The 15,673-nt window shown below is 47.9% G+C and overlaps 1 protein-coding gene across 4 annotated transcripts; it reads right to left on the bottom strand.

Annotated features, from left to right (window-relative positions):
* Positions 1–415: 415 nt before the first annotated feature.
* Positions 416–15,338, bottom strand: KLHDC2 (kelch domain containing 2). 4 transcript variants are annotated; one of them, XM_063333780.1, is made up of 14 exons: positions 15,208–15,338; positions 13,417–13,615; positions 12,499–12,578; positions 11,394–11,511; positions 9,896–10,011; positions 7,338–7,419; positions 7,166–7,249; positions 5,078–5,158; positions 4,941–4,999; positions 4,488–4,597; positions 3,947–4,019; positions 2,791–2,878; positions 1,757–1,809; positions 416–1,465 (listed from the first exon to the last, which is right to left on the bottom strand). In XM_063333780.1, the coding sequence occupies exons 2-14, from the start codon at positions 13,570–13,572 to the stop codon at positions 1,342–1,344; spliced, it is 1,224 nt and encodes a 407-aa protein (XP_063189850.1). In that variant the 5' UTR covers positions 13,573–13,615; positions 15,208–15,338; the 3' UTR covers positions 416–1,341. The 4 variants fall into 4 exon arrangements, with proteins under 4 accessions (XP_063189850.1, XP_063189849.1, XP_063189851.1 ...); XM_063333779.1 differs by having other exon boundaries at positions 13,417–13,584; positions 15,208–15,316; XM_063333781.1 differs by lacking the exon at positions 15,208–15,338 and adding an exon at positions 15,062–15,198.
* Between the last annotated feature and the right edge of the window lie 335 nt (positions 15,339–15,673).

Here is a 15,673-nt window from a genome sequence, read left to right as displayed (position 1 = left end):
TTCCCAAACTGTGCCATGGGCTGCCAGGAGCTGGAAGGTGCAGTCCCAGCACTCCAGAGCGCCTGCTCCCACCAGCGCGGCCACACTGTGCCGTGGAATTATTAGCCCTGCGGAGGCGAGGAACAGGCAAGGAAGGTGCTGGAGGGTCAGAATAAGCCCCCGTGTGCTGTATCAGCACCTTGTCTAGTGGGAGGTGTCCCTGCCCAGGGCAGGGGCTTGGAACTAGATGATCTCTAAGGTCCCTTCCAACCCGAACCGTTCCGTGTGAAACCACAGTTCCGCTCTGACCGTCTGCGCCGCCCCGAGCACTTACTAAACCTGTAGCTAAAGCTCACGCAGGAATTACAATACAGGAATTATTTTCTTCTAGAAGTCAAAGTTTTTAATTTTATTTTTTTTTGAGGACAGCTTAAACATGATTTCACCCCTTTCCCCCCCACCCCAAGCAGCACAGCTTGTTCCTTGTCCCCGATGTCACCTGCTGGGGCTGCTGACGGATGGAGCCGAGTCAGCGAAGGCAGGCACTGCCCCATCCCACCGCCCCTCTGCTGTACCTCCACCACGCCGAAGTCCTTCGGGCTGCTCCAGCTGTAGCTCCGCAGGTTACCGACAGGGCTGGTAACAGGCTCAAGCACTTTCACTTACACTTCTCAGGGCAGAATATCTGCTACCTAAGGTTCACAATTGAAGTTACACAACATAGAAGAGTTCCAAAAAAACAAAACTACAACCAAGCAGAGAGCAGTGGTGCTTTAACGGCTGACGAATTTTACGACAGTTTTATCAACTCTGACAAAGTACAGTTTTTTTCCAAATCCCGTTTCTCTGCCCTTAAGCATTTGTGGCAAAACATTAAGCGGTTTCCTAACGCTGTAGACTAACCCAGGACTGCTCACCCCTCGCAGCAGTCTTCAGCCTAGGCTAAAGCACTCTCCTCTTCAACAGTCACGGTGTGCCTCTGTTTTCCTGTACAGCCACTGGAGTCCTCAGGTTCTTGCCTGGGGCCTCCACAAGGATTTCCACGCGTCCCCCCGCCATCTGCCCGCTTGGAGCCGGCCCGCACGCCTACCTCAAGGTGGACAAACCCCAGACCTAGTTTTAGCTTAAGCAGAGGATACATCTCCACTTGCATTAAATACATTTATTGCAAACATCTTTACACAAAAATAGGTTCTCTCTAGGCCATTCACATGCAACTTAAAGGCAAGAAGCAACTACCTACGACGATACAGATATTTAACCTATACAAGTCGGATGTTTGCCACACTTGGTAAGATTATTACATCTTGGAACTGCTCATCCACGCACGGCTCGGTGGGAGATGGCTGCAGAGGGCAGGGCTCAGGAGCCCGAGGTGTTGTTGCTTCCGAAGCGCTGATTGACGCTGTGCAGCAAGTGCTTGGGGAGACAATTCCAGGAACTGGCCAACATCTCCTTAAAGCAAATGACGGCTTCCAGGCACAGCCTTGGGGAGAGGGAAACGGCCAGAATTAGCACGAGGATGAACAAGGGCTTGCAAGGTAAGCTCATTCTTTACAGCTCTTCAGTGAGGGCTTGTTCTCATTGTCAGTGCCAAATGCATTTCTGAAAGGAATCTCACTCTGTCCTCTCAAAATTGGCTGCTGTTCTTTCAACAGTCTTTAGGGGAAGAGATGGTTTCAAGTGTTTTAGGAACATAAGAAACAGATCTGGCGGTAACCCTGTACTACCTTAGATGGAGCCATGAGAATTTAATGGCAAAGTCTTGCTTTCTTACCTTACGAGAGACCTTGGTTGTAGAGAAAACACAAGTATTTCGTTGCTGTGAGCCTGGTGGGGAGGGAGAGAGAGAGAAAAGCAGTTTGGTTACATGGATTCACATTATTACAGCAGAAGCCAAACTAGCCACGGTCACCCAAACAGCCCCTGGAAAGGAAGGCCATCGGCACAGCTCTGGAGGGGAGTAAAATGAACTTCATCACAAAGGCAGCAGACAAGCCGAATGCAGAATCGCTCACGCAATCCTACAACAGGGGAAGTTACGGGCACTCAGGGAACTACTGTTCAGACAGCCACTGGGGAATGGCCTCGAGTTGCGCCAGGGGAGGTTTAGGATGGATATTAGGAAAAAAGATCACTAAAAGGGTTGTCAAACATTGGAACAGGCTGCCTAGGGAAGGGGTGGAGTCACCATCCCTGGAGGTATTTAACAGCAATCAATGTTTCTTATGTATTTTTAAATGGTTATGCCTGCTCCTTGAATGCACGTGAACGTATTATCTGCTCGAGCCGAGCTGCCCGTGCATGAAGCAGCGTTACACCACTCTTGTTTGCCAATACTCGCTCCAGCTGACGCCCACTGGTTCTTACACTAGAAGGTGCTTGTTCCCGGTCTCCCTTTCCAGCCAACTGGTGTTTTTACCCCCATCCCAGCTGAAGAGCCCCTCTCAGCTCAGCCTGTTCTCACCGGGACGCCCTGCAGGCAGTGCAGTGAAGAAATTACTCTGGGAGAGGCTCCCCAAAAAACACTGATGAGAAGGCACAGGGCAAAGCTAAAGAAATAGTTGGGAGATACAAACAGGCTTCAAGTGAAACACGTGTGTGAGGGAAAGTTTGTTTGTTTAAATAATGAATAATGGCCTGGTTTCCAGAAAAGCAGCAAGGTATTTCCCCTCCAAGCTTTGTTTATGCACCTTTGCCGGCCCTCACGAGATCACACAAGCGTTTCACACCCGTCAGAGTGATGAGACACCACGGCCCCTGCAGGAAGGGCCGGGCTGTGCAGGAAGGGAAAGCTTGAAATAAACTTACAGCTTTAGAATGGGCAAGTAAGTTGTTGGCACAGCCCCCAAAGACGATCACCTCTCCCTCTTCGCTTGCACAAGCAGTATGCCACAGCCTAGAAACAGAAGTCAGCACTGCGTTAAAGCAAAAAACCACCCCGCCCAATAATATACGTTTAGGATTTGTATTTAAAGTTAACACGTGGAAGTTTGCCCTTCCACCAGTATGCTGTAGACGTGACTAATTCAACAGGAGTTTGTGTCCAGAGAAGGAAAACGGGTCACCAAACCCATGGGCTGTGTATGGTGTCCCAGTTCGAGCGGGGCTGAGCGCACGCTGCCTGTGAGTGCAGGCATCTGTGAAACCCGCAAACTTTATTTTCATGTCCCACTTGAGTCAAAAGACTTGAAGGAACACTGTCAGTTGGATTTGGTATTGCTCTCCTAAGACTTGGGGAAACAACGGATGTCACGCGTGCGTTCAGCAACAACATGGCACTGTCCTGCTGCTCCAAAGGGGGGGAAAAGTGGGTGGGGGGCAGCAACGCAGCCTGTTACTGCCCCAGGATACAGACTCCTGCTCACCCCCACCAAAGGGCAGGCCATGAAGCATCGCTGCTTTAACTCATTTACCCTCGGCCCAGAACACTTCCCCAGACAAGATGGATCACGGTAACTCACATGACGTGAGTGTTTTCAATGCCATATACATGCATCAAAGCAGTTTTGATGCTTTTAAATTGCAGGTCATCATCTCCAATTTACTCGGCAGGAAGACAAAACTATGCTGGGTGTGCACAGGATTAGCCACCCGCGAGGACGTGCCAAACGGTGACACCTGCCTGCGTCCAGTTTGCCGGCAGAGCAAGAACGCACAGGTTCCAGTTAGCGCTGGCGCTGGCACTCGCAGCTCAGAGCAAACCCCAAACCCCTGCCTTTCCTCCTGTTTCACCACCCCTGAGCTACACGCTGCCTCCAGCCCGGTCCCACCGCGGTTTGTATTCATCTCCCATTTTGTGCGTACATTCCGTACACCTGTGTTTCTGGGGCAGGAGCAAGCATTAGTTCTGTATTGTTAAGAAAAACGAGTGCTGTGAAGAGGAGCGCGTGTCTCCTCTGTGAGTGCCAACATGAAAAGCTTCCTCACTCTTTTTGGTAAGTTCCCAGGAAAGCGTCTGCCCTACCTTGGTTTTTCCGAATAGTTGTGCTCAAACTGTATCCACTCGTTCTTGCTGATACAATAAATCCAAGCATCACCTGAAAACAAGCAAAACCCCAAATACAAACAGTATTCTCTTAGTTTTTTCACGTTTGCTGCAATACCCAGCTACTCCGGTTCACCAAGTCCGTTTTTGTTCTTCAAAAAATCAATTTTTTTAGGGAATACTCTACAAAACTTTGGGCTGCCTATTTGAAAACAGGCATTTCATAATAGTTTATGGGAGTGAAGTCAGAAGGGAAAGATGGAGAATTGCAAAGCTCTTACTAATTGCAATTTGCATTAGAAACGTTTTTAGAGCAGATTAATTTATATAAATAATAGTGTCTCAACACACTCAGTGACTCCTGCTCTGTGAAATGAGCCGTTGACCATGAGGAGCTGGATCACAAGTGCATGGAAGGAATTTAGAAAGAATTTGAGGTGACGAGGCAGTAATTCAAGCTTCTGTGCACAGCTGTTTTAAGAACACAAAGACTACACGAAATCCTTTTGGAATGACTTACTTAATGGCTGCTTGTCGGTGGTGAATCCTCCGAAGAGAAAGAGGTGATCAGAGGAAATTGGTGTTAAAGAATGCCACGATCGGCCAACTGGGCACATGCCTTGCGTGATTCTGTATTTCAATAAAAGCACCGCAAATTACACGTGCGCAACAATAAAACACTGCTGCTCTTTTCCGCTCGGATTATTTTTCAGATATTTGAAGCACGCAGATTCACACTGCGCATAGCTTATGAGCCAACAGCAAGTTTAATTTCTTTAGACACAGCAAAAGAATTTTACTCCTACCAATATTTTAAAAAGCCAGATGGCAAGAGTCAGCAACTGCTCAGAAGGATCAGTTCTACTTGAGCGTACGTACTTGCTGGAGTTTACCAATTTTCGCTAGAATTATTAGAAGTGAATAAATCTTCATATTGCTTTACAAACAAAAGAACTCGAGTTTTGGTACTTACATTTCATTCCACTCCCACGTATCCAGATTCAGATAGTAAAGATCATTCATTCTGGACTCCTACAATAAAGCAGACCATGGTTGAAATGGTTTCGTTTAGGTTTTGGTAACACCTCGTTAAAGTGGGCTGGGGCTTACTCTGTATCTGCCACCAAACACGTAGCCTCTGTTCCCAACCGTAGCACAGGCGTGAGCTGCTCGCGGTGACGGAGTTTTACCCTGGGAAAAAGAAAACGTGAAATAAGGTGGTAAGTTTATTTGTTACATTAACAAGACAATGCTGCTTTGCCAGAAACCTGCAGCAGGTGAAGTGGAGCTGGGCTGAAGATGCCCATCACGCACACGCGGCTGCGGCCACGCCAGGGACCCCGGGAGGCAACAGCAGGGACCGGGCTCCTCCCGGGAGAGCTCACCCCGACACGGCACTCAAGGCAAAGCAACTGCCACAAACCAGGCACCCGAGGAGACGAAAGGTTGAACTACAGTCAGATTTAAGGCCAACAAGGAACAGAGAGTGAAAAAACATCCAGTAAGTCATTCTGTGTGCAGAAACTTCCTTTTTTTGATGGATGGGAGATCAGAAAACTCATTAAAAATGGGATATATTTTTTTCCCCTCTTTAAATACCAAGGTATAAATTTTGCTTTTAGAAGAGGGTTCAGACAGTCACAGAAGACCTCAGACTATAAATGAGATGGTGACATAAGAAATCATTAAACAGTATTTTTCTTGAGTTGCTTCTGAAATATTTGGGATCTGTATGTAGCAAGACAAAGCAATTCTTTGGTAATCTGACTAAGGAATTACTTATCTCAAATTTATTTCCTCCAATTCTGTGGCAGTATCCCTCCATTTCCCTGTTCCTGAATACTTCTGTGACACTTCAAATGGTGTACATTTGCTATTACTGAGCGTTTTGTTTTGAGCGCAATTCAGCACCCAAGCGAAACGTACCAAACTGCCACGCTACAGCGAGAATGACAGGAAACCCTACATTGCATTTCCCTGAGCTCCCCGTGAGCACAACGCCACTGAAGCATGAAAGCAAGCAAGTCAACGGGGAAAAAAAAAAAAGAGATTAAGAGAAAAAGACAGCAAAATAAAAGGCAAGTTTCCCATTTTTGGAGAGCAGAGAGGACTTAGGCAAATGAATGGTTTAAATTCAGTTTAAGTGGCCTCAAGAATGCTACTGAAGAGGCATCAGGTAATTATTTTGAGGGGATGTTTCCAAGGCTTGTTCTACCAACAGTCCTTCCCCTACAAGCATGTTGTAGGTAAGACTGCAAACACACGCACTAACGAGACCTCACACAGTCCGGATACAGGAGAGAAATTAACAGTCACACTTTGGTGGCAAGAGAGCAGGGTAGAGGGAATGAGGACAGCTCCAAGAGGGAGGAGAGCCCTGGTCACAGCGTCCTGAGCTTCTGGTCCCTGGCGGGACCAGACAGACCCAGCATGTCCCAGGAGGAAGCCAGAAGAGCAGGAACCAGCAGAGTTGCAGACACGGTGCTTCCCTCCAGCCACAGCGAGAGCCAGCGGCCTGGGATTCACCCCGTGGAGACAACACACTGGGCGAGCACCACTGAGACAAGAAGACATGACCCCCACCACTCCACAGGTCCATTTGGGGAGTCTCAGTCCCACGACCCTGATGGGCATTTCTGATGTCCTCCTGCTAGCGAGCACGAGGTGTTTCAGAGAGCTCTTTTCTAACTCCTGGCATTTAGGGACTGATTTATACCCTGAAAAAGGCAGGACTACAGAGCACCTGACAACTAAACAGCAGTTAAAGACTGGTGACGTGTAAGCAAGGATGGAGCAGGAAAGCAGGAAAATGTATTTTGGGTGAATTTCCATGCTCCTTGCTCGCAAACGGTTAACTGCATCTTCTAAAATAATGCCAGGGAGATACAGACTAGAGACAGGGCCCCATATGAGACACAAACAGGCTCAGACAGCTTCACACTGCAAGTTGTCCCAGCCCTCCAAATATCTGGGGCCCAAAGCCACCGCTGCTGGGACAGGCCACCGCTGTCCCCACACAGCTATGCAGGGAGGCCGTTTCATCAGCACCCGCCTCGAACTCGACACCAATTAAAGCAGTGAACCTGGGCCTAGCAGAGTCACGCTGATTTTCATAGGATGCTACAGGAGATATGGCACACAGTGCACATATTCCTTAAGAGCTCTAACTTAATTAACTGACATAAAACACATAATTACCGTAGTTATAGGCTGGCTCCAAGTAAAAGTTTCAGTGTCCAGAACGTGCACATGGTCATTCCACCCTCTAGGAAGACCTGAATTCTTTAAAAATATTAAACAAGCAACAAGTTTTAACAAGCACTAATTAAATACTAAAGTTTAAATAGAAATTACTTCCAGGTTTACTTACCCAAAAAGAGGTTTCATCAAATTCAAAAGTTCCCCGTTGCTTCCCTTCGGGAAAATAACCATAGCCTCCAAAAAATATTAGCCTGAAAGAAAACACGCATCAAGATCTGTTAGAAATGCTATCGCATCTGTTGCTACAAATTAAAGTTCTGCAAAGGCTGTGCTCAAACAGAAGACAGGAAAACCAGGGAAGCTCCTTTGGCTTCATTACTTCCAATATGTCTACAACGCAAATTTTCCAGGTGTGGGGCCCCATTTCTTGCCTAATTGACCCCACCACCCACGTGAAATCCCTCTGTCGCTGTTTCCCAGGCCTCAGGCTTCCCAGCTTTGCTCTGGTTCCAAACACGTGAGGCTGCCAGGCCTCCTGCCTCCTTTGCTACCCAGGGCTCCCACACAGCAGCTACAGGCGCTTATTCCTGAGGTTTCCCAACTCCACCCTTTCCAATCCCTCTGCCTGTTTTCCCTGAGCCCAAAATGTTTGTAAGAAGCAAAAGCAAAGCATTACAAGCTGGGCACAGCCGCCGTGGGGCTGTGTGCTTGGCAGGGCAGGGCAGGGCAAGAGGGGCCCAAGGGACCCTACATGCAGCAGACCTGCTACCAATGAAGCCGCCTGGGAAGTTTTTCCCCAGTTTTTAGGTTTTTTTAGGGGGAGAAGGACATTTTCCTTTGTACTCGCTGCATTTTGTTTCAAAGCCTGAAGAACAGTTACTATCTCATCTGGTTTTACTGTTCCTTTTGGTTTCTAAAATGTCATTTACCTTTATGTCTGGGTTTTTAAGCACATATTAGAAACTAATGGCACGGTTTTGCCAGAAATCCTTATTTAATTATGAAGTAACAGAAAACAACGTACACCACCTAACTAACCAGCCACAACTCCAGCCTCACACAGATTTAGATCTAAACTGACCACATAAAGTGTCATAGCAATAAGCTTTCTCTCCACATCAAGAGCCTGAAAACTAGCACCACGGGCGATTTCCTATCTTTCATGAGTCTCTGCAGCAAATATCGTAACAGTGAGCTTTCTCTCCATGTAACGGACAAAGCAGCAGCCATCTCTAGTATTATTATACACCAAAACCACCATACGCAGCTCAAACACAGGGACATAGGGCATCCCTGATTTCCTGGGCCTCAGTAGGGCCGCAGATACAGCCAAGACCAGCTGTGCTGACGGGCAGGAGATGCCTGTGCTGCCCAGGGAAGGTTTCGTAGGGCACAGCGTAAACCCCAACCCTGCCATGACAAGACAGTAAGGACCTGTAAACCTTGCCAGTTGCGACCAAAGAAGAACCAGAGGCCCCTGACCATTAGCTCACATTCGCATGGGACCTCCTCAGCCCCTGAGGAGGTGGCACTGATACTCCCCTCAGCATCACGTACCCCAGCAGCACTGCCCACGCCAACGCCTGGCCCACAGCCTGCGGAGAGAGCCCTGCTCTGCGGGGATCAGCCCTTCCAGCTTCTCCTGCAAGGGGACAATCCTGGCCATCTGAGCTGTCACCTGTACCAGAGCATTTTGGAGTCCTGTTCTCTGGAAGCCAGGAACCTTCTGAGAAACCAGCCCTGGGCAGAGCTCCAACAACAGAGCCAAAAGTCCCTGCCCTCCCCTGAGATAAGACACTTCCACCCCCAACCTCCCAAGCAGCTGGGATACAGCAAGCTTGTGGAAGCAGGAGACTATCTACTGACAACAGGGGCTTTCCTTGTCTATCCTCCAGTGCCACAAGGCTGAAACGATCTCGTCACACAGCTTAAGGGACTTGCACTACACGAACTGAACGGGGGAGCAGGAAGCAAGGCAACAGCAATGTTTGGCACACCAGCTCATCTGGCTTCAACACCTTCTCCTTGTCTTCCTCATCTTTTCCAAGGTTTGCAGTGCCAAAAAGCCTAATGGCACCTCTGGGACACTATCCCAACACATGAAATCAGATAACATCAATGGCAGTTCAACTAACACATTCCTTGTTTTCTGCAACCAGCACGAAACATACCAAATTAAGCACGTGCATGACTGAAAAAGCCACACGCAATTTTAAGATTGTCTTCCTGCTCTTCAACTACCAAAGAAATGCAAACTGTCCCACATGACGTGACCAAAAGATTGCATTTTGCGTGACACCAGGAACCTTTCACAGGATTGTTCTGTGAAGAATCATTCCCAAGGCAACTGCCAAGAGGAACGGTGCTGATACAAACAACCACGATGCGGTGCCCTTAAAGCAATGTACTGAGAACACACGGTGGAAGACTGGCCTGTCACGAGCCTACATTTTGGATTGTGACTCACAGAAATTACTTTGCAGCTTGCATAGGCCCAAACTGGGAGTGCGGTTTTTGGCTTATCAATGGTTGAAGGAGGGAGCGGTTTTAAAAGGCTGGCTGGGGAACACATCCAGCATCTCCCCGAAGCACGTAGGTGCTGCAGGCAAGAAGTCCTCCTGTGGCTCTTGTTCAAACAAAAAGACACAACAATGGCAAGACTACGAGCGATTAAAAGCAAACACACACGCAAGGACAACTGTGCTGACTTGGTTGCTGGAGTCTTACTTGTTCTTGTAAACCCAAACGCCAAGTTTGTCCTTTGATGAAGGGGGCACCCCCTGACACTCTACTCTGACCCACTGCAGCACTTTGTCCGTGGATCTGGAATTTAACATGTAGAACTGTAGAAAATAAAAAGATTTTTTTTTACCCACACAGTTAGCTTAAAGCTTAAGTCTGACTAATGTTAAAATATTAACTTTTAATTAGTGTGTATTGGTACATAAATACTTTAAAAGTTCTTTTCCCAGCTGCACAGAGCTGACAATGTTTGGAACAAAATATGGATCCAAAGATCCTTATCTTATTGCAGACACAAGCCCCAAACGCTTTTTTACAAAATTAACAGGACTATGGACATTGAGTTTTACCATCCAAAACCTGAAACAGGATACAATGAAGGTGCGTACAAAGTAGCAATTGCCTTACAATAAAAAAAAAAATCTGGTTTAAGAAAAAAAAAAAAAAAGTGTTTTTTACAGTATGATCCTTTCTCTGTGTGTTACATATTTACACAGATAGAAATATATACGGATTACAGAGATATACATATATAAACTAGCTGAAAGGTACAAATACCACAGCAGGAAGGAAGCAAGTCACACTTTACAAATGTAGTTTGCTTCAGACCGTTCGAAGCATTGCATCAAGCTACTTTCCCTTTATATTAAGATTGAGGCCAAAAAAAATTACTTAATTTAAAACCACGCTTCGAGAACATCAGAAAATATTATCAGAGACTTCAGAGAAGAATAACATTTCAAACAACCACAAAGCAGTTACAAATCACCTCCTGGTATTATTTCAGCAACCTCGGGAAATTCCCGTCTTTCAAAAGAAGCAAACACAAAAGCACCAATGCAATAATAATTTATAGGGTGAATTGCTCAAGAACAACTGCGACCAAAACAAGTTAACAGGTCACGGTGTTTCTTCAGCAGTGTAAAGATACCAGAGTACAATCGCCACGTGAAACGATGCCAAGCTGAAGGCTGACCCGCTTTAAAAACGTCACGTTATCTGACCCGCTGCAGAGAAATTAATACAGCGAACTGGGAAAAGTCGGCCAGCTAAACACCTGCACGGAAAAAAAGATCTGTGTTTTGTTAGTTAAAAACCTCTCAGGCAAGCGCAAAAAGAACGCGGCCCCAATTAGTTTGCATCTGGGGAAGCTGCTGACGGGATGAGAACGCTGGTTATCTGCTTCCAAGAACCGGAGATAGAGCCAGCGGATGAAGATAGGTGCTGCAGCAGCCACGGAGGACACGGTGACTGGATGCACGTTCAGCGTTCCCTGGCACTAATGCTTAATCTCTGAAACAAGATCCAACCTGTCCCGTCATTCAGAAGAAAATGTGTCCGTGATTTGTTAAGATTATACATTTCTTGCTTTGGATGGATTTTAATTAACTGAAAAGGCCGCCTCAAGTTTATAAAAAACGGGAACAAAAGCTAACGAGAAGAAACTTATTTGTGAGAAGGGTTTTACCTTTAAATTACTAACCTTGTTTGTATTGCCGCGCGCATGGTGTCCTCCGAAGAGGTACACCACTCTGTCTACACACACAGCACAACTTCCAGACATGGAAGGTGGAACGTCTCCCTCTGTTTTACTCTTCTTCCTAGAAGCACAGTGTAAAATATTTTAGCTGCTAAAAATTAACAATAATGATTTTACCCGGAGAGGAATTTTATTAACGTTACCAGTATGTCTTTAATTCCGACAGGTCACCGTGGACCATTCAGTAATGCGTTCCTCACACCCTTGCAGGGTTAACAATTTACAACGCTAACCTGGGACAACGGAGGGGGATGGGGAAAAGCCAATTTAATTAATACATGTTTTGTCGGGGAGGAATCCCGTCTGCCCAGTTCAGGAGTTTGGTTCACCTTTCACGTTCAAAATCCCCAGAATGATCCTCGGGCAAAGAGGACGCACCTGTCTAAACTGGAGGTTTCTATTCTGCCACTGGATTTTTAGTGTTTGTAAACATTATAATCACAAAGATGAGCTTCCAGCCCGTGGCCCAGGCTCTCCCTAACCACCATGACAACTGGAAGCACTGCTGAAATTGCAATTTCTGCAGAGCGTTGAGGGGATTTGGCTTTGCAGCACAAGGCCTGAGCCAGCTACAGAGCCAGAGCACCAGATTCCCTACTGGGAATTCAGGCATCCAGGTTTTAACACAACTTCCAGGCTCCCAATGGTCTAAGATGACACAGTAGCTTCTTTGGCTGTATCAACATTTAAAAACAACTTCTTAAAAAGACAACAAATAAAAAACTCAGTACCGCTGTAATGAGAATTTTTAGATGCTGTATTCTATGCCAGGCATCCCAAAACACTTCACACCGTTGATCACATACTCCCTGTACGGGCTGCCCTTTCTACTTCACCCGGTGAAAATGTATTTGCTGTTTTCACAGAAAAAAAAACCCTAAATTCTGGAAATAGTTTTATACATTTACACAACAGTTTGATAAGTGGGAATACAGAGATCAGGGAACTCTCTCTCTGTTTACAGCCCCCGAACATGCTTTCTATACCAGTTTAAGAATTTATCCTTTTTTTCACCTAAACCAACAATTAAGTTAATTATTTACTGTACCATCTTCCAGTTTCCATGTTGTAGATCCATATTTCATCCCTGGGCAGATAGAAGTCGTAAAATCCCCGAACTTGGGCATTCTGCACAACAGGTCAGAAAAGAAAAAGCAACATCAGAAGGATGCTTGACATATTGAACTACAGACTCTGGTGAATGTTTGCACCCCGTCAGAGATCGAATCGCGGAGCAGAAGGCAGCAGCCCTTGGAGAGCCTCTCCCCTGCTCAGCAGCCCTTGGAGAGCAGGTATTAACCTATTTTAGCTTTTGCTGGAGACCAGACAAGCTCCCAGCAGAGCCAGAAACTGGGGAAAACAGAAGTTAAACCTCCTTTTCATAGCCCAAGCAGGGTAATTAGGGTGCATAAATGAGCCAAAATGTCCTTTCTAATTCCCCCACCACCTGCATGACACCACCAGAACAATACGTCAAAGCTTTGTCTTGAACTCCCAACTTATTTACCAAGTTCACTGAGAATTCGTCTTCATTCCTGTCAAAACTGTAAAATGAGCTGGTTCTGCCTGCGCTGCACACACACCCCAGTGTGATAAATAACCAACCTGTGATCATTAACACGCAACAGATAGCTGTGCTGATAGCACCATAAATAAAAGCACCATTTCACACGCTGTGCGTTTCCAATCAGATGCTGCTTCCTTCTCTTCCAACAGACACAGGAGCTGACAAAGGCAAATACACCCTGTGTCCCACAAAAGTTATCTGTTTGCCAAGATCTGCGTTCCACGCTCACGATTTATTTCAATATTTCCAAACTCTGAAATGTCACATTCGAATTTGTTAACTGGAGCTTTTCTTTTCCAGGGGAGGGATAATTTTACAGAGTCGCTCACAAACTAATGGGACCTAATTACCAGCACCATGGGTGGCAGAAGGGCTTACTTAACAAGGAGCGCGGCGTACCTTATATCCTCCCCAGACATACATGCAGCGTCCGTCAGTGACTGCCACGTGCCCGCTGCGCTCGGCAGGGCTGTCGTTCTCCAGCTGCTCAAAGCTGTCCTCAGCCGGAGCCGGGAGCTCTTCATCTGCCTGCAGGTCTTCGTTATCATCGGCCATTTCGGTACAGTGCTATGTGCACAGAGCAACGCAGAGCACGAAGCTTTGAAAACCAGCAGAGGGGAAAAAAAACCAGAGAAACCACACACTGGTGTTTCTTTGACGACAATGTTTCAGTGGAAGAGTTATCTCATCAGTCAAGAAAGTTTCAGATGGGGATTCCTCAGCTGTGTGCAATTTGTAATGGTTTCAGTTGCCAATTTAAGCCAAGGTCTCTATCTTTTGTAATAAAATCACACTTATCTATAAATACATTAATGGATGACCGAAAAACCAACCCACTATGGAATAAATTTGAAAGCTCTGCCTACAATATGGTTGTCACAGAAGTAAAAACTCCTGCAGCTTTTCAGGCAAAGTCCCTTTGGGCTGCCTAAGACAAGTCTCCCCACACAAACCGCTGCTTCTGGATCTGGTGCACCAACAGCAGGACACGGAGCTGTTGGAGCAGGGCCAGAGGAGGCCCCAGAGATGCTGGGAGGGCTGGAGCCCCTCTGCTGGGAGGACAGGCTGAGAGAGCTGGGGGGGTTCAGCCTGGAGAAGAGAAGGCTCCGCGGAGACCTTCCAGCCCCTTCCAGTCCCTAAAGGGGCTCCAGGAAAGCTGGGGAGGGACTCTGGATCAGGGAGGGGAGCCATGGGAAGAGGGGGAATGGTTTTAAACTGAAAGAGGGGAGATTTAGATGAGATCTGAGGAAGAAATTCTTGGCTGTGAGGGTGGTGAGCCCCTGGCCCAGGTTGCCCAGAGAAGCTGTGGCTGCCCCATCTCTAGAGGTGTTCAAGGCCAGGCTCGACGGGGCTTGGAGCAACCTGGGCTGGTGGGAAGTGTCCCTGCCCAGGGCAGCGGGTGGCACTGGATGGTCTTTAAGGTCCCTTCCAGCCCAAACCATTCTATAATTCCAGGAAACTGTCCCACAGCTGTTAAATGCCGGGTATGTTACTCACACTAAAAAAAACCTCCACAAAACAGACACAGATCCAACGGCGGGAGAAGGCGGACAGTCCCAGCAATGGCTTTGGGCAACCAGGCAAAGCCAGAGAGGTGAGAAGGACCTCGCTGAGACCACCAAGCCCTGCACTTGCGCAGAATCCCCGACACCTACACCATACACCGCACTCCTGTCAGATGCGTGTTCAATCTGAATGGCTCCAATGATGGAGACACTACACCACCCTCCGTAGTTTATTTTTGAGCTTTAATTATGCTTTAAATTAGATAAGCCTTACCGACATCTCAACGAATCCAAGTTAACCAGATTTTTACAGAGCTCTCCTCAGGGATCTGCATTATTATTTTTTTTAACAAATTAAGGCACGCTGCACAAATTCTCTCCCCCTTCAGCAGTGTTTTGGCCCCGTACTAAAACACTTCTGACAAGTCACTGCAATCCCCGGCTCCCGGTGGCTGTGCCCCTCAGGCCGCCCTGACTGCCCAGCCATGGGCTCTGCCGCGCCAGGACCCCCGCGATAGGTGTTACCTGTCGCGACATACCGTAACACGGGCCAGCAACGCACCAGCCGCACTCCGCCGAGCGACGCGCCGTCCCCGCGCCGACCGGCCCCCCGCCAAGGCCTAATCCCCCCTCACCGCCCGCTCCCGGCTTCGTCCCCCCCCGCGTCGCCTCCCCGGGGCCCTACCGCGGCGGGGGCTGCGGGCCGCCCGCTCCTTCCCTCCCTCCTCTCCTCAGCGGGACGCGCGGCGTCAACATCCGCCGCGGGCGGCCGCTTCCGGCAGCGCGGCGCAGGCGCGTCCCGCCCCGGGCCGGGCCCCATGCCAGTGCCGCGGCCTCGTGGGGGGAGCGGGGCCGCCCGCTCCGGTTGCCGACGGAGCCGCAGCGCCTCGCCGGCAGCTTCCCCCCGGGAGAGAGGCCCGTCTGCGGGCCCGTACCGCAACCTCCCGCCCCCGACAAAAACGGTAGGGGCCGGCGGAGTGGGGGTGTTTCCTTCTCGAGAAGCCCGTGTTAACCGAGAGACAACTTCTTGGTTAAAAAGAGCCACAAAACATACTAAATGTTTCCTTGAATATAAATTAGGGCTCTGCTGCAATACCCCATCAGAAAAACTTCCCTTTACAATATAATTTCACTCCTTCCCCCAATGAAGT

Source organism: Chroicocephalus ridibundus, chromosome 4, assembly GCF_963924245.1.
Source record: "Chroicocephalus ridibundus chromosome 4, bChrRid1.1, whole genome shotgun sequence".
NCBI lineage: Eukaryota > Metazoa > Chordata > Aves > Charadriiformes > Laridae > Chroicocephalus > Chroicocephalus ridibundus.
Note: the sequence above shows the minus strand (reverse complement) of the source record. Positions and strands in the feature narration are given on the sequence as shown.